Source organism: Triticum aestivum, chromosome 3B, assembly GCF_018294505.1.
Source record: "Triticum aestivum cultivar Chinese Spring chromosome 3B, IWGSC CS RefSeq v2.1, whole genome shotgun sequence".
Taxonomy (NCBI): Eukaryota; Viridiplantae; Streptophyta; class Magnoliopsida; order Poales; family Poaceae; genus Triticum; species Triticum aestivum.
Genome location: NC_057801.1, coordinates 447515527 through 447533302, shown reverse-complemented (window position 1 = coordinate 447533302; position 17776 = coordinate 447515527). Strand labels below are relative to the sequence as shown.

Genomic DNA, 17776 nt, shown 5'->3' with positions numbered 1-17776 from the left:
CTACTCATCGGAGTGTCACCTCGAAAAGTAGAGGACGCAACACGGAACATCCTCTTCCTCTCCGCGATGTCCTCCTTGTAGTCCTTCCACCATTGCAATTGGTCTTGATCCATGTCCTTTTTGGACATCATCATGTGCTCTTTCTCTTCCACCATGAGTTCTTTCCATACCTTTGCCTCTTTGAGCTTGATCATCCTCTCCTCCAACTTGGCCTTGCGCTTTGCTTTTTCACGCTTTGCTTCAACTTGTGCAAGCTTGACCTCTTTCTTCTTCTCGGTGATAAGAAGCTTCGTCTCCAATGTCTTCGTTGTCAATTCCTTTCTTGCCTTCATCATGTGGTCCATCTTCTCCCTTAGGCTTGACGCCTCTTCTTCCATCTTCACCCTTAGCTTGCCCTTCTTGTTTCCCTCGGGCTTGCCCACGTTCCTCTCCTCCTCATCTTCACTATCGTCCATCCTTAGCATTGCCGACTTCTTGGGTCCACCTCCGCGTTTTGGAGGAGGTCCATGAACGAGGATGGGGTTGCCATTTCCTCGAGCACCTCGTGCGCGGCGGGAGGAGGTTCGGCGACGGTGGCGGGCGGGGCCACGGCCGCGGCGGCGGGCTTCTTCCGCGGCTTCTTCACGGCCGGGGACGAGCCGACGACCTTGGCGGCCCCTCGAGGCCCACGGCCGGCCGCCTTCAGCCGGCTCTTCTTGGGGGCGGGCGCCGGGGCCGTGGCGGGGGCAGGCGCCGGGGCGGAGACGGGGGCCGGGGCGGGAGGCTGGGAGGCGGGAGGAGGCGCCGCGAGGCCCGCCCGCCGCCGCTTCGCCCCGACGTGGGTCGCCGCCACCACGTCGGCGACGGTCGGTTGGGCGGGGGCGGGGGCGGGGGCGGGGGCGGGCGCCGGGGCGAGCGGGGCGGGAGCGGCGGGCGGGGGCTTGGCGACGCTGGGGCCTTCCATGGCCGGCGCGGCGGGAGGCGGCGGGAGCGGAGAAGGAGCGGTTGGCTCCCGCGCGATGAGGAGGAGTGCGACGAGGAGTGCGGGTTGGGGGGAGATTTTCCCCTCAACCCCTACTTCTACAGATTGCAAAGTCGTTCGAGGGTTGGACCTCTAAATTTTTTTACGGGTTTGAGGGTTTAGAGGTTCTAGTCTACGGCGTTTTTTCGGCGAAAACTGTAAAAAAGCGGTTATTTTCAGGGGTTTGAGGGCTCTACTAGTAATGCTCTAAGTAGGGAAAAGAGATATTACAATGGTAACTAGAGCCTGCATAGCTAGAAGTAAACGTTGATGTTCCGGGAAAAGGGTGTCAGCAAAAGAATGTAAAGCCGCACATCTTTCACTTAAGTCGCCTTGGCTCGTCTCAGTCGCTCATTCTCTGGAGCATTTTGTTCCACTCAATGCTAGTGTTGTGTTTCTTCAGGTAGAAGTGAATCTTCAGATGAGTTTGAGACATGATAGACTATCATCATCTTGAGTTGCGCCTTATCCTCAAGGCAAAGAAGTTTGTAACATGGGAATGTATTTGTCCAGAGGTACCGCCCAACTAGAATCTTGTTGCCATGCCTGATGCGTGTGTCCAAGATTGCCACAGCCCACAGGACTAGTTTTTTGTTTCTCCATACTTCAAATGTGTCCTGTAAAATTTAGAGTGCACTCCAAAACGATTTCGGAGGCTGCCTTTTTGGGGGATCTGCTACCGTTGCTCTAAGATAGTGTTGTCTTGGCAAAATGCTTGGATTAGAGCTACTGTTGGACTTCTTTATATAACGAATGCCACTGGTTGCACACGGATCACAGGTTATTTACATACTGGTGCTGGGTATATTCAGCAGAAGCCAATGCAATCCAAGGGCTCTCTCCTTTCCTTTCTCTACCGAGCTGCGGAACCGGTGAGAATGCAAGGACATGCTCACTCTGATTTCTGCAGAAGCCTACATTAATGCTTCGATGTAGAGCTTGCGGTCTCGCCTCACCAGGGAGAGTTCATTCTTCGCTGTACAATTCTCCCGGGCATAACCTCCGTTCCATACTTCTAACGTGTTGCCTGCAAAGGAGAGAAATTCCAAGTATTATGACAGCTAGCTACTCCCTCAGTAAACTAATATAAGAGCGTTTAGATAACTAAAATACTGATCTAAATGCTCTTATATTAGTTTACGGAGGGAGTACATTTGACCATTAGGTCCATACTCAGTAGCTTGCAAGTCAAAAGAGACATTTTATGAGATGGAAACATATCATAAACACCAAGTGGAGAATCATAGGCCAGGCCAGTATTTCTGCGCAGTGCAAGGCCAGTGTGAGCACATGTGGCTCCAAAACTTATGAATAGCCAGTGTGTGAATCCCTATGATTTACCCATGAAAATATTTTAGACAATGTTTTGTGAAACTAATTGAGATATAAAATTACAAGTACTGATGTGAAATAGTGCAAGCAGTCAAACTCAGACCAGCTGGATTAGCATATTGCTACGAACAGTCAAGTGCATCGTTTTTCTTTATTATAGCATGAAGAGCTAAATATGCAAGGATAAATAGTTTTTCTTACTGCGTAAGAAGCTTTGTAATGAAGCACTTCACCTCAATTTAATTTCTTGCTTTGGCAACGCATAAGATAATCTCTGGCTTCATTGAGATCTGTCACAAAAGTACATTCAGCCGAAGTAGTAAAGTACGTTGCATGTCAGGTGTAACAAAATGAAAATCTGGTGAACGTGAACAGCACCAGGAAGACGGCGGTAGTCTGGTTCTATTCCATCTCCATTGATGTCTTTGTGATTTGGCGTGACATATTTGCCAACTGTGACGACAATACCAGAACCATCATGAAGTTCAAATACAGACTGGATTAAGCCCTGCAATATCATAGACACTTGAGTTACATATGAGAACGGGCATACTATAAGCCTGTTGGTCACAGCAGGGATTGACATATGATCTGCTATTTCAGGTGGTTCAAACTTTAAACCTTGCCAAAAGTCCTTTCGCCAACAAGAACGGCTTTGCAATTGTCATGAAGTGCTGAAGCAACCTATAAATTATCCTTAACTTGGTGAGATCCTACTACTATGATCTTTTATACTACCAGTGAGAAAAAAATTACTTACTATTTCGCTGGCACTCGCTGTCCTATTGTTCACCAGTACCTGTGTGTCATAAGGTGCGGATGGACAAGTGAGATACAAATGAGTCTGGAGATCTGACTGCACCATAATAAATACTCCTATATGGCATGACCTACTAAATTTCTGTAAGCAACAAGTTAACTAGGGGACTTGCTACAACATAAAACTGAATCTGCAATAAACCATTTATTTATAGTATTGATCTGATTAAAAGTGTGAAGTAAGAAGACCCATGAAGTATGGACACAGTTAAATCAGGAAATAATCTGTAACTCAAGGATACTCACATTGTCAAGTTTATTATAGGAAAGTGTTAACATTGAATTAGCCAGCTGAAGCTGCTTAACAACTTTAATGTGGTAAGGACCGAGGAATGTGTGGGTAAATGCTGTATTCACACTTACACGGTTCAACAAAACAGTGGAGAAGTGTATCTGCTTGAGATATCTTTGTACTACTAACTCTTGAAGCATTTCGAAATAGGTACATCACCATCATTAAAACATACCATCACAGGAGTTGTAACCAAAGGTCCACTGTCAGCAACAATTGTATTTTGGACTTGACGATCCCGGCCAGTAGTATAAATGACCTGAAAAACAATCCGTTAAGGGCATTTATGTTTCACTACCAAAGTTTAGTTAAGAACATGAAACTATAAATAGAAATGCTTTAAGCAATTCAATACATGACGCTCTCAAACTTACTACTATGTAAAGAAAGACTTTTTGACTTTTAACAGTCTTTATCGAAAGCATATGAAGAATGGTAATGTTATGGCGCTGCTAGAAGGAGGGCGCGAGAGGGCCGGCCGGGAGCCTTTTGCCCACGGCCGGGCAAGAGGGAAGGGATTTCCTTCTTAATTCTTGCTTGATTCGATTGATACATCTCCTCTCTTTATTTAGAGAGGCTTACTTGACTCCCAAGCAAGGCTTACTAAGCAAGCGACCCTTATCTCTAATTAACCCTAAGACTAACGGGCTATACCACCAGCCCAGGCCATTAGGCCCATTACGTACTCTAACAGGTAACTACTAACTAGAAGCCCATATGCATTGGCTTTTTAACTAACTATTGGTCTGTTAAGATTAGCAGGTATTACTTCCGTCCCAACTTGTCTTAATTTTTCTAGATACGGATGTATCAATTTTTGGATAAATTGCGAAAGCCAGTACTTGAACTCAAGACCTTGGGCTCTGATACTATGTTAAGCTTCATGAACCAGGCAATCCATATATACACCTATACATGGACACAAAGGGGGCATCAACAATTTTTGGATAAATCGCAAAGCCAGGACTTGAACTCAAGACCTTGGACTCTGATAGCATGTTAAGATTCATGCGCTAGCCAACACAACCAAAAGTCCGAACTGATGGAAAGCGCCAGGCAATCCATATATACACTTCAACAGATAAATGTTACCAACTGCTCAAGAATGAGATTTTTTTTCCATAGAGAGCCTGCATTACAGTTAGGCTGGTGACCAGCGGAAAAACATCAGGACCTAAACCAGCGGTGATCACTATTTAACTGGTGTACTGGTAGCTACTGATTGCTATGTAAAAATGGCTGGTTCATGGGCCAAATGACACCATTCAATTCCTCCCACCGGTAGAATATATGCATTTTCCCTTGTATGCACGATACAAACATCAAAATTAAAACTAGTAACCCAACAAAACCACACGCTGCTAAATGAGCGCATGATTTTTATTAATTGAAAATATGAATCACGGTGGCGGTGGTGATGGTAACAACCTCTTCATGTTGTTAATATATTTTGAACTGCGGAATTAGTTTAGAATTTCAAATCATTAGTCAACATCAACGAAAAACTAGCACGATCAGTTGCTTCCATGACCATGTCCCAACCAAGATTAAAGCATCTGGCACATGCATTGTACTTAACTAGATGATGCCCTGCACGTTGTTGCCGGACTGTTTTGCAATATTTCAATGAGGTTTTGGCTATATGGAAAATGAATATTTTAAATAGTAATTTTTAAACTAATATAAGAATTAAATGTAAATAGCATTATAGAATGGAATTTCCATGCATGCATGTTTGCATGTTGAGGAGGGCCTTTTCCCTTGCATATTGAATGATGAGGTAGCATGCTTGCATGTTGGGAGAAATATGTTAGTGGGGGCTAGCTATTTAGATATAGAAGATTCCTGAGTTACTATTTCATGGAAAGTAAGCTTGTATTCAAATGGACACAAAAGTTCCATAAGATTTTAAGGCCAGCTTCAGAATACTTGAATTGGAGAACACCAGACCAAGGAAACCGCAGGAATAGTGAAATCCTATGGGAAACAAAACCAAATGAACGGTTTCAAATGGCTGTTCCAAAGCATACAAGAATCTGGAGAGTGGATTTTTTTTTCTTTCCATAACAGCCTTTGGAATGTCGGAATGGACCAACGAACTACAATGGAAACCCTTCCTCTCTTCAACATATTGGAGGATAGTTAATATGAGCTCAGCTCAAGCCCCATTTTAAAGCATGACTGCTCTTTCTCACACATCTTCTCTCTACAACAACAACAAAGCCTTTCAATCCCAAACAAGTTGGGGTAGGCTAAAGTTGAAACCCATAAGATCTCAAAACCTAGCCATGGTTCATCTTCTCTCTGTAACAAAAATGATATTACTGTAAAGAATGCATGTAGAGCATCCAAATAGCTATCTTGTACATTTCTGTGTCTTCATTTCCTCTAGGAACCCAGTAGAATTGACATCTACTCCCTCCGTCCCATAATATAAGAACGTTTTTAACACTAGTGTAGTGTCAAAAACTTTCTTATATTATGGGACGGAGGGAGCAATTATTGTGTTTCTCCTAATCCCGCTTCTAATATTTCCAAAGTCCCAAGCGGGCCGTTGTTTTTACCCAAATTTCCTCTATAATGGGTCATTCCATAGGAACTTCAAAGCAATCCTAAGCATTCATTCATTCCAGGCATACATAGGAAAATCCAGTTCACTCCAAAATTTCCTCTACTTTCCCTTTATTTCAGAAAATCCCCAACAGAATTTACTTTGACTAGTCATGTGGGTAAAAGCAAAGCTGTTAAAGCCATAACCAATGATCTAGCACCATTTTGACATGAAAATAAAACATATGCACCAATTTTGTAATGATTGCAGAAAAGAAAGCACAAGTTAAAAATAAAGAAGTAAAGTTCCATACCGTGTCTCCTTTGTTCAAGAAGAGCTTTGCAATCTCTATTCCAGCCTTCAAGATAAACATAACATCAGACCGTGTAAGCATAACCCATCGAAAAAAGATGATATCTTGGCAGTTCATTTCTGAACCTATGTGACGAGCCTCAAACTATTTCAAGAAATTCACAATAACTCAAGAGCCTCAATAAGAAGAGAATACCCTACCAAACACAATTTAATTCCGGGCTTCTAGCAGATTAAAGATAGGACATTCTAGCATTCAAATTTTGGTTCCTATACACCATCCGAGAGCGAGAAGTGACCTAATGAAGGGCGGTAATATAGCCTTTTGTATACATGCCTTTAGATATTGCTCATAATCCTAGAATGACATCTACTTTAGGAAGCGTGGGCGTAATTTGAAAAAGAAAAAAATGGCATACTTGCACTAGTCCACCAAGATTGTCCCTCAGGTCCAAAACAAAATAGGAGGCACCTGAATTCTGTAGACGTTTCAGTGCTGCAAGAGACAGGTAACGTTAAAAGGACAAATCTTGCTGTAAATCAACAACAATGATATCTAAAAGACTACAACTAAGATTATTGTAGTATCAACAGAATCACATGCAAGCCAAAGGTACTAAAAGAGCAGAAACAATCAATCGTGTACATTCAGTTTGCAAAAAAGGGAGGGAGTATTATAAACTGTCGTTATGTTCTCAATTTGGATAAGAATTTAAATATTTAGATGTATGCAAATCAGCTCACTAGAGTTAGACACTAGATAGCAATTTGCAAAACATAGTTATACAAAAAATGGCACAGATTTAGAAATGACAGAGGATAGGGTGAACAAACCAGCAACACACCGCTGACCAAATCTTTTTTGGCCACTGCATTGAACTCTTTAATGTGAATATATCCGACAGATGAATTCTCATTGTCTCTTTTCTCCAAACGATAGAAAATTGGAGTGCGAGCAGCCATCTGTCTTTGCACTTTCATTGACTCAACAGGACCACAGTTGCCATGCTTAACCTATATATAATATTATAAAAAAGAGTAAGATAGTTTGAAAATAAGGGACACAAAGAGATGCCAGACAGACTCTTAATAGTGTTCATAAGATTGTTCAAAACCTTAATTGTAACAAAAGTTTCCTTTGGGCCTTGCAGCATCGATGACACGTCAAATGCAGATTTACCTCTTACATCGATACCATTGACAGACATAAGCTCATCACCCTGATAAAGATAAATGACCCGGAAGGATTAGGTGATGTGTGTATATGATCTAACTTCATACCCAACTAGGTCATGGGATAATCCTAGGCTCCCAGCAATCAACAGTAAAATAACAGTGTTCTCTGATAATGCATCCACGAAGCCTTTTATCCCAAACAAGTTGGGGTAGGCTAGATATGAAACCCTTTCACGAGGACTTCCCAGGAGGTCACCCATCCTAGTACTACTCTCGCCCAAATGGGTTTCATACCCAAAAGACTGGCTAGTTTTTACGTTGGCTCGCCAAGCCTATCACAACCCTTAGATATGAAACCCTTTCACGAGGACTTCCTAGGAGGTCACCCATCCTAGTACTATTCTCGCTCAAATGGGTTTCATACCTATGGGACTGGCTAGTTTTTACGTTGGCTCGCCAAGCCTATCACAACCCTCCTCCTTTACCCGGGCTTGGGACCGGCTATGCCTAAAATAACAGTGTTCTCTGATAATAATTACCAAAAGTGTATTTTCCGAAATAAATGCTGCTTTCCCCTAAAAAAATGATGCCTTTAGTATGTTGAGAATGAGAAAAGTCAAAATAGAACTTGCCATTTGTTCAAATATCTTAACACGTTCAATTTTTAGGAATGAAATAAAAAAAGCTAAAGCTGAGAATACTATGTTCTATAGTGAAGCGCTTAGCACAAAATATGAAATAGAAAGGGTTCGGTTAATCCATGCAAAAAAGATTAAAAGCTTTAGTCATCCTTTTCAAGACAAAAAAAAAGCATTACTGATCTAGTTACTCCATAAGGTATAAGCAGAGACATGAGCCAACATTATTTCAGCATCTTGATTCTTAAATTGGGAGTATATAGTCAAATGCTGCCCATATGTAACTGGTCATGCAGTTTGACTATCTGCTAAGATAACTTTGTACAAGAAGTACATACCAGAAACCGGAACATGGTCGGTTTGAAAACATTGTGGTATAAGCAAGATTCCCATAGAAAAGCAAAGCAAACTATCAATTAAAAAGCCTAAATGCTTAGCAGTTGATACCTGTCTAACACCAGCAGAGTGAGCAGGCCCATCTAGTATCAGTCCTAATACCACCAATCTTAAAGAACCATTGTCATCAGGAATCTCTCGTAAGTTCAACCCAATACCAGTCATGTCATACTTTGACATCTTTGAGAACTTTAGCAGATTGATTGAACATATGCAAAATTACCAAATAAAATCAATCAAAGATCAGCAATTAGTAAAAACATTCAAGCAAGAGTTTTGTATTACAACACTATGAAAGCAAAGGAGAAAAAGAGCACAAGATTGTTAGCTTTTGAACGCTAGAACAAATCAACCAGGAGCAACCTGTACGTGCAAGCTAGCTTCAACAAGCAACCAAGCAGGCAACTTAATTGATAGTAGCTAGCTAGGTTGTACTCGCCGGCGACTTGTACTACACAGGATCGATTTGATCTTGGATCGACGGGGCGACTCTCTCGACGGAACTCCCGTAAACTTGCGAACGTAAACTAGTACAGACGAAAACTGATTTTGGTGATAGCTACAGGAGCGTGTCTCTCCTGGCTTCTTTTTATTTGAATTGCTTTTTCGTTGTGTTTACAAGGGGCAGGTACAGGCATATATATATGCGTAGGACAGCCTAGTATCTAACCGATCTATACTAGCTAATACCAATCCTACTCGGTATCCTATATGTTGTACTACTCGGACACGTACACAGACGTGTACTCGGACGTCGGGTTTAATCCCAATATTCACCCCCTTAAACATGACGTCCTCGCTACGGCCTGGATCCCAAATGCGATGACTGCTTGTATGCTTTACTGTTGGCATTCCTTTCGTCGTTCCTCGTAGCATTTCAGGGACCGTCTTTGCTGTCGTCGGCTCGTCTGTAGCTTGACGCCAGCGCTCCTCCTTGGTCACGTCTTTAACCTTCACTTGTTCTTCGGTGCTTGATAGACTGTCATTTGGATCATCGAGGGGACATATCTTGAACCCGAGCAAGACCAAACTTCGGTCTAACTTTGCGTTCCAAGCTCTTGGCGCTTGCTTCAGCCCGTAAAGTGCCTTCTTGAGCTTGTAAACTTTCCGTTCTTCGCCTTTCTTCTCGTAGCCGAGGGGTAGTTCCACGTACACTTCTTCTTTGAGGTCGCCGTTGAGGAAAGCGGATTTCACATCCATATGATGAACCTTCCAATCCTCTTGTGCTGCCAAAGCTAGGAGCACTCTCACCGTCTCGATTCGAGCAACCGGTGCAAACACCTCCTCATAGTCAACTCCTTGACGTTGTACGTAGCCCTTTGCGACGAGTCTTGCCTTGTGCTTCACAATGGCACCCTTCGTGTCCTTCTTCAACTTGTAAACCCACTTCAAACCTATGGCCTTTTGGTTCGGAGGTCGGGTTACCAAAGTCCACGTGCCATTGCTCTCGATCGCCTTCATCTCCTCATCCATGGCGTGCATCCAACTTGAACTTTTGCTCGCCTCTACGAAGTTCGCCGGCTCCTTAACTCCGAGTAAACACAAATCGGAGTACTCGAGTGTAACTGGCTTTGCATACTTGTAGACTTTCTTGAGGGGCTTGTAGCGACGAGGCCCGGAAGAATCCGTCGTGGCTTGCGAAGGGGGTGACACAAATTGTGACGGCGTCGATGCACTTGAGGAAGACCGTTGAGTCTCGGGCGTGGTAGATGCCGGGTCGTTGGCATCCGCGTCGTCAGCGTAGTCGTCGTGATCGTGACCATCATCTTGATTGTCATCATCACTATGCGCCTCGTTGTCGATGTCGTCGCCGAGATCTCTACCCGTGTCTTGCGCGTCGTTGTTGCTATCACCTTGCGACCCATGCACGTCGTCGTTGGTGTCGGCACCATGGTGATCACTGCCATTGCGGTCACCTTGGTTGAGTGTCTTGCCAACCACCTGGACATCCTCCCTTGCATCTTCATCAGTTGGAAATTCAACAATGAATATGTTACCGTTTGGAGCATCGTCGGCTGCTGCGCTCCAATTCCACGCTTGGTTTTCTTCAAACACAACGTCGCGTGAAATCCGTAGACGCTTGGTTCGTGGATGTAGAAGCGGTATGCCTTGGTGCCGAAACTCCTCTCGTATCCGATGAACACCATCTTGGTGCTGCGATCGGCAAGCTTTGAGAGATGCGGCTCCGCCGTCTTCACATGCGCCACACACTCAAACGTCCGTAGATGAGACACATTCGGCTTTCGTCCGTAAATTGCTTCATACGGAGTCTTGCCGATCACCGCCTTCATTGGAGCCCGATTGAGAAGATAGACCGCCGTCGAGAGAGCTTCTCCCCAAAAAGTCCCCGGCAAGTTCTTGCTCTTGAGTAAACTTCTCGCCATGTCAACGACGGTTCGATTGCGCCTTTCAACAACCCCGTTCTGCTGTGGCGTATAAGGTGCCGTCAGGAACCTCTTTATGCCAATCTTCTCGCAGTAGTCATTGAACTCGTTCGACGTAAACTCTCCGCCACGATCTGTCCGTAGAGCGCGAACCTTCAGCTTGTGTTCCATCTCCGTTGCAGCCTTCAGCTTCTTGAACGCTTCAAACGCCTCATCTTTAGATCGTAGGAGAACGACCCACATATATCTCGAGTAGTCATCTACCACAAGGAAGAAGTACTTCTTTCCTCCGTGAGTTGCTGGGGTGATAGGGCCACATAGATCACCATGGAGCAGCTCGAGTGCATCACTTGCACGATAGGTAGACTGAGCAGGGAATGGCCTGCGGTGCTGTTTTCCAACCAAGCACCCATCACATACTCGATCAACATGGTCGATAAACGGCATCCCAGATACCATCTCCATCTTCGACATCTTCTTCAAGGCGTAGAAGTTAACGTGTCCAAATCTAGCATGCCATAACCATGAATCATCATCACTCTTGGCGAGCCAACACTCCGGTTGAGATTGATCAAGGTTGAGAATATAGAGCCTGTTCCGCGTGCGATTCACACGCACTAGCACGTTTCGGAGGTTGTCGAAGATCGTCATCACTCCGTTCTCGATATTCACCTTGCATCCATTCTCGTCAAGTTTCCCGATAGAGATGATGTTGTTGCGAAGCCTTGGGATGTAGTACACTCCGGTGAGTATGCCATGTTCTCCTGTGAGACCCTCGAAGAGGACAGAGCCTTGCCCGCAAATCTCCACATTTGAACCATCACCGAACTTGACCGAGCCTGGAACATCATATTCCAGCTCGAGGAACTTCTCCTTGCACCCCGTCATGTGGTTACTGGCACCCATGTCTAGATACCATGACATGTTCTGGTTTCCGGATAACTTTGGTGTTACTTTTTTCTCATGAAGTAGCACCTTCCGGTTTAGTTTCACAACCGCCGTTTGGACGAGATCACAAACTTCGGCCATCAGAAGACCTGGACGTTCGTCTTCCTGCTTCGCCAAATTTGCCTTGATCTCCCGCTTGTTAGGCTCCGGACAATCCTTCGCAAAGTGACCCATCTCGTTGCAGTTATAGCACTTGACCTCAGACATATCCAAGTTCCTTGGCTTCCACTCTTTAGATCGGTTTGCCTTACCACGACCTTGTGGCTTGCCTTTTCCTTTGCCTTTTCTGGTTTGTCCGCCGCGCTTCGCGTTGCTTGAGCCTTCGCCAACGTTGTGCCTTCCTTTGCTACTTGGGGACTCCCAATCTGTGCGCGAGTACATGAGTTGGTCACCACCTCCTCCTTTGCCTTTCCGACAACCACGAGCATTCTCTTCCCATGTCCGCAAGCGTCCGATCGCCTCCGTTATGGTCATGTCGTCGATGTCGTAAAGCTGCTCGAGCGTGCCAATGATGTACGTGAATTTATCAGTCACCGAACTGAAAAACTTCTCCACAATCTCGGTCTCCTCGAGCTTTGCACCAAGCGCGCGGATCTCTCCCACCAATGTAGTCAGACGCATGGCATAGTCGTTCACCGATTCAGTTTCCTCCATCTGCAACTTGTGAAATTGGCGCTTCAGCACTTGTGCCCGAGCCTTGGTGACGCGATCTTCTCCGATCCTCATCTCTTTGAGTGCGTTCCACGCCTCTCTTGCTGTCTCGAACTCCGCCAATGTCATCAGCACGGAATCCGGCACAGACTGGGCTATGGCGGCCATGGCACCTTCGTCGCACTCCTTGTCGACGTCGTCGTCCGTAATGGCCTCCCACACTCGAAGGGTTCGGAGAATGATCTTCATCTTCACCGCCCACACGCCGTAGTTGGCGTCGGTGAGCATCGGGTACTGGATGGGGATGTTGCGATGCGCCTGTACATTGGCGCCGCCCGTTCCGCCACCACTTGTTGCTGACTTGCTCTGATACCAATTGTTAGCTTTTGAACGCTAGAACAAATCAACCAGGAGCAACCTGTACGTGCAAGCTAGCTTCAACAAGCAACCAAGCAGGCAGCTTAATTGATAGTAGCTAGCTAGGTTGTACTTGCCGGCGACTTGTACTACACAGGATCGATTTGATCTTGGATCGACGGGGTGACTCCCTCGACGGAACTCTCGTAAACTTGCGAACGTAAACTAGTACAGACGAAAACTGATTTTGGTGATAGCTACAGGAGCGTGTCGCTCCTGGCTTCTTTTTATTTGAATTGCTTTTTCGTTGTGTTTACAAGGGGCAGGTACAGGCATATATATATATATATATATGCTTAGGACAGCCTAGTATCTAACCGATCTGTACTAGCTAATAAAGATGGCATCGCATTGCTACAGTCTCCAGATGTAGGTTCGTTAGGCCAGACCGCCAGAGTGTGTACCATGTACCAAACATACAAAACAACAACAGAGAGTGGAAGTCCAAGTCAGATGGTATTCTCAAGTGTAGTCCAACTCATGCTGATCTAGAGAACTCTTTGAAGATCAGCATGCATGACACTATGACTTCCAGTGCAGAAAGAAATGAAATATTTTTTGCCTGAGATCCAAGAGGAAACAGTAGATCTAGTTTACATCAACTTTCGCACATGTACTTGACGATATCATGGAACTCAAGTGCTCGTGGCATGCTAGTAACATGCAAAATGGCCCGGGGAGAGCTTCTATGTCATTATTATCTAACAAAAGATGTAAAATGGATACGTGGATCATGAAGGACAAAAGGTAATGACCTTAGTGGATTGGGGAAACAATAAACATCAATCCAAGTTTGAGCCATGTTTCGCTTGCTGAAATCAATGGCATAGAACAGTGCCACTTATAAATAACTTACATCTGAGGACGACAGGAATCTTGTATATGGATCACCCAGGCTAGCTAGCATTTTCGTGATGATGTCGTGGGCTCTAGAGCGGGATTTGATTGAGCCTTGAAGAATATCTTGCTTCCGTTGCTGCATCAAATTAAAATTGAGAGATTCACTATCACTGATGATAGAAGTGAGCGTTCTGGGCTTCTAGCTACAGTGTGCATTGAGACTTTATTGTAGTAATGTGAACCAACAAATACAGTGATACAGAATCGCATCACGAGACAAATTTACCATCCACAGCTCCGGTGACCACGGGCGGCTGCCGGCGTCGGGGAGGAAGCCCTCGTTGACCACCTCCCACGCCTCCTCCACGAGCTGCTCGTTCGTCACCGCCTCGGCCTTCACCTCCACCTCCCTCCCGTCGTCCTGGCCGCGGCATATCTCCGGGGGCTGCTCCACCGGCGCCACAGCCGCGGCGTTGCCCGCGAGGAGGGAGAAGGAGATGGCGGCCGCCGCGGCCGCCGTGCGGAGGGCGGCGGGGAAGAGAAGCACGCACGGCTGGGGCTTGGGCTTGTGGCTAGGGCTGGGGTTCGGTCGCGACTGCGGCGGCGGTAGCGGTGGCGCGTAGGAGAGTGGTACCATTTCGGTGCTGTGCTGGCTCCACCTCCACAAGCTTCGTGGTGGGAGGGAGTGAAAGAGGGGGGGAAACACTTGGTTTTTGGTTTAGTGGTGGGGGTGGGGATTTGGAGCGGATGTGGGGATGGGGCTGGCCGTTGAACAGTCCGCCACGGCGGAGGTAGTGGAAGACGAATTTTGGGATTCTCTCAACTTTCTTTTCGTGAAATTTGTAGGCTTTACTTTTTTTATATATCAGGTTTAGGTTTTGTGTACTAATAGAAGGTTTGTGCACTTCCTAAAAAAATGTGTGTATTTTTGCTGGGCCGTTTGTGTTATTGGAATTTCATAAAGAGATATATTGGGTTCGGCGCATGAAGAAGATGATGGGCTATGTTTTTTATAATGCGGTGTTTGAGTGGATCCTTCCACAAGGTGATACACGTGGGAAAGCTTCCAACACGTGCGGCCGCATGTACTGTATTTGTGTTACAGTGTCGCATGTTGACGAATTCTTCTTTTTTTTTGCCAGGTGATGAGAGAGTTCGCGGGAGTCATGTGTTTAATAGGTTGATTGTTGATACTTTTTTGGTATGCTCGTTGTTATTGATTGATTTGAGAAATAATTACCTGGGTCGAAATCATGAACGAAATCCAAATGTGGACACCTCAGTCAAGATCGTTAACCCAGTTAAAATTATGAAACATCTGAAATTAAACACCACAATTGAATGAAAATCATGAATCAAATTCAAAATAATCTCAATCAAAACCATTGACCGATTTAAATTCGTGAACCAAATTCAAAACTAAACACCTCAATCGAATGACAAAGCTTCAAAGTTAGAGAGCATATTGTATTAATAGGTAGATAGATTACCTGTCTTTTTCTTTTCTTTATGAGGGGAAGAGTAACAAAGTTACCGAAGGAGCAGGAGAATATTTAGAATACACAAGTTTCGAAGCTCCTCAGGAACGCTGGTTATTAAGATATTAATATTTCATCTTCCCTTAATCTGGCATGAGCTGTCAGCTCATGAGCCATCTGATTTTGGTCCTTTCCGATGTGGTGAATTTGATAAGATGCAAAACATTTGGGAGCAATCTTGATCTCGCTCATCACTGGGAACCATGCAGTGTTGGAAATATGCTCTTGAGGCAATAATAATTGTGTTACTATTTATTTTCAGGTTTATGGTTAATATTTGTATTCTATATTATAACTGCTATGGTTCTCGAATATGCGATTTGGAGGGAAATTCATGAGCACGTGTAGAGTCATAAACGGTAAAATAAGATTCCTAGTCTTGCCTCTAGGACTAGCTCAAAGTGTTGATTGACGATTTTGTTTTCCTAATCATGGGCATGACCATAATGCCAGTAACATTTGAGAGCACGGTGTTGGAAAAACATTCATGTTGAATTGACTCATAGTGTTTGTTATACGATGTCTACAACCCATAACACATGAGTTAACGTATGTATGATTCCTTAAAACATGAGAGTATCCACTCCATACAGGACGATGCGCTTTGGGTTGTTCCAACGTCATCTGTAATAGGATGATCATGACAGGAAATTACGGGCTCATGAAAACGTATGACAAGGGAGTAGATAGCTCGAGACTGGGATTTGCTCCTCTAACGATGGAGAGATATTCTTAGGGCCCTCTCGGTGTGACAGCATCCATTATCGTGTGGCTAGACACGGCGCGAATTGATCACGGGGGGCCGAAACACGAGAAGGAGAAAAGAGAACAAAACCGATAACAAGGAGCCCGGTATTAGTGAGCATGAGTTTGTCTCACGAGAATACTGATATATCTCATCTCGGGTTTTGTAAAGTACCGCGAAGCAAAAGAAATAACATATGATAACCAAATGTTCACTCAAATATCATTCGTGTGAGTATAGGGGTCGATATGGATGTCCACGTTTTCGTTATTTATCATCTCGAGCTTGTGTCCCCTTGAAAGAAGTAGTGCCATACTTCCTTTGTTGAGGAACAAACTTCGTCTTGGAGTATTGATCTTCTTCCCACTCAACTCCATTACATTGATCTTTCATTCAAAACCAACACCTTAATTCTTCCGCTGGCATCCTTGCTTGCGAACAATCTCATCAAACTGCTTACTCCCGACAAGGCTCTTGTAGACACCATTTTCTATGATCCCTTTAAATAAATTATTTTCTTGCTCAAGTGAATAACTTGGCTAAGAAAATCAAGTGGAATCAATAGAACAACTAGAAGTAACAACGTTGGATTTAGCATTGTTGAGTATCATGATCAGTTAGGAAATATGAGATAGACTAGGATTTGTTCTGACTTGTCTTGTACTTCAAGTTGATCATGTACTCCACTCCTATATATACGCCCACGAGGCTCAAGCAATACAACAATCGATTCCACCAATCTCTCTCTATACATTCCTACATGGTTCCAGCCTAACCTCGATCAACAACTGTAGTCGTCGTCGCCGCTTCCGCACCGCGCCGCCCCAGGGCGGTCGACCTCCATGATCGCCACCGAGGGCCGCTTCACCTGTACCTAGGGTTCGTTCTTCGGTTGTGTTGACCGGCTGCCCTAGAGAGTCTTTTTTCCGATTTCTTGATCTGAATTTTCTCTCTCGTTGGACATCTTGATCGGCGGTTCTTTTTTGGTTTTCCAATCTTAAATCAGCTTGCGTCGCTCGCCGCGGTTCGTCATCTACAACGTGCATGTCTACTTCATCAGCATCTTCATCGTCTCTCTGACGGGATCGGTTGCCAAACGATGCCTCAGGCCATACGCACGTGCGTCGTGTACGCCGCTACGGTGGTCGCTCGCACTGGCCTACTGATACACTTTTGGCAACATTTTATATGATTTTTTTGGACTAACATATTGATCCAGTGCCCAGTGCCAGTTCCAATTTGTTGCGTGTTTTTTGTTTCACATAAAATTCATATCAAACGAAGTCCAAACGCGATAAAAATTTACAAAGAATTATTTTGGAATATTTATGATTTTTGGGAGGTGGAATCAACGCAAACGGGAGCCCACGGTGACCACAACCCACCAGGGCGCGCCGGGCACCCCCTGGTGCGGCAGGTATCTCGTGCCCTCCTCGAAGGTCGGTTGGGGCCCTTCTACTGGCGCTAGAAAGATAATTTATGGGAAAAATGTTGGGTAACGTAGTAATTTCAAAAAAAACTACGCACACGCAAGATAATGGTGATGCATAGCAACGAGAGGGGAGAGTGTTGTCCACGTACCCTCGTAGACCGAAAGCGGAAGCGTTAGAACAACACGGTTGATGTAGTCGTACGTCTTCACGGCCCGATCGATCAAGCAACGAAACTACGACACCTCCGAGTTCTAGCACACGTTCAGCTCGATGACGATCTCCGTACTCCGATCCGGCAGAATGT

At 44.9% G+C, this 17776-nt stretch overlaps 1 protein-coding gene across 4 annotated transcripts; it reads right to left on the bottom strand.

Annotated features, from left to right (window-relative positions):
• Positions 1-1703: 1703 nt before the first annotated feature.
• LOC543433 (carboxyl-terminal-processing peptidase 1, chloroplastic) lies at positions 1704-14478 on the bottom strand. Of its 4 annotated transcripts, none has more exons than XM_044493413.1 (13): positions 14043-14478; positions 13773-13892; positions 8568-8705; positions 7422-7526; positions 7152-7320; positions 6726-6802; positions 6308-6352; positions 3619-3702; positions 3093-3131; positions 2954-3016; positions 2711-2840; positions 2534-2622; positions 1704-2330 (listed from the first exon to the last, which is right to left on the bottom strand). In XM_044493413.1, the coding sequence occupies exons 1-12, from the start codon at positions 14391-14393 to the stop codon at positions 2567-2569; spliced, it is 1377 nt and encodes a 458-aa protein (XP_044349348.1). In that variant the 5' UTR covers positions 14394-14478; the 3' UTR covers positions 1704-2330; positions 2534-2566. The 4 variants fall into 4 exon arrangements, with proteins under 4 accessions (XP_044349348.1, XP_044349346.1, XP_044349347.1 ...); XM_044493411.1 differs by having other exon boundaries at positions 1704-2027; XM_044493412.1 differs by having other exon boundaries at positions 1704-2027; positions 2566-2622.
• Between the last annotated feature and the right edge of the window lie 3298 nt (positions 14479-17776).

Bases quoted from the DNA above. Each gene is read 5' to 3' on its own strand.
- LOC543433 (XM_044493413.1), bottom strand. From the start codon at position 14,393: ATGGTACCACTCTCCTACGCGCCACCGCTACCGCCGCCGCAGTCGCGA. The intron at 8,706-13,772 runs GTAAGTTATTTA...AATCTGCTAAAG, and splicing joins GATTCCTGTCGTCCTCAGAT to TTCTCAAAGATGTCAAAGTA. The intron at 6,803-7,151 runs GTGTGTTGCTGG...TGTCTCTTGCAG, and splicing joins CAAAAAAGATTTGGTCAGCG to CACTGAAACGTCTACAGAAT.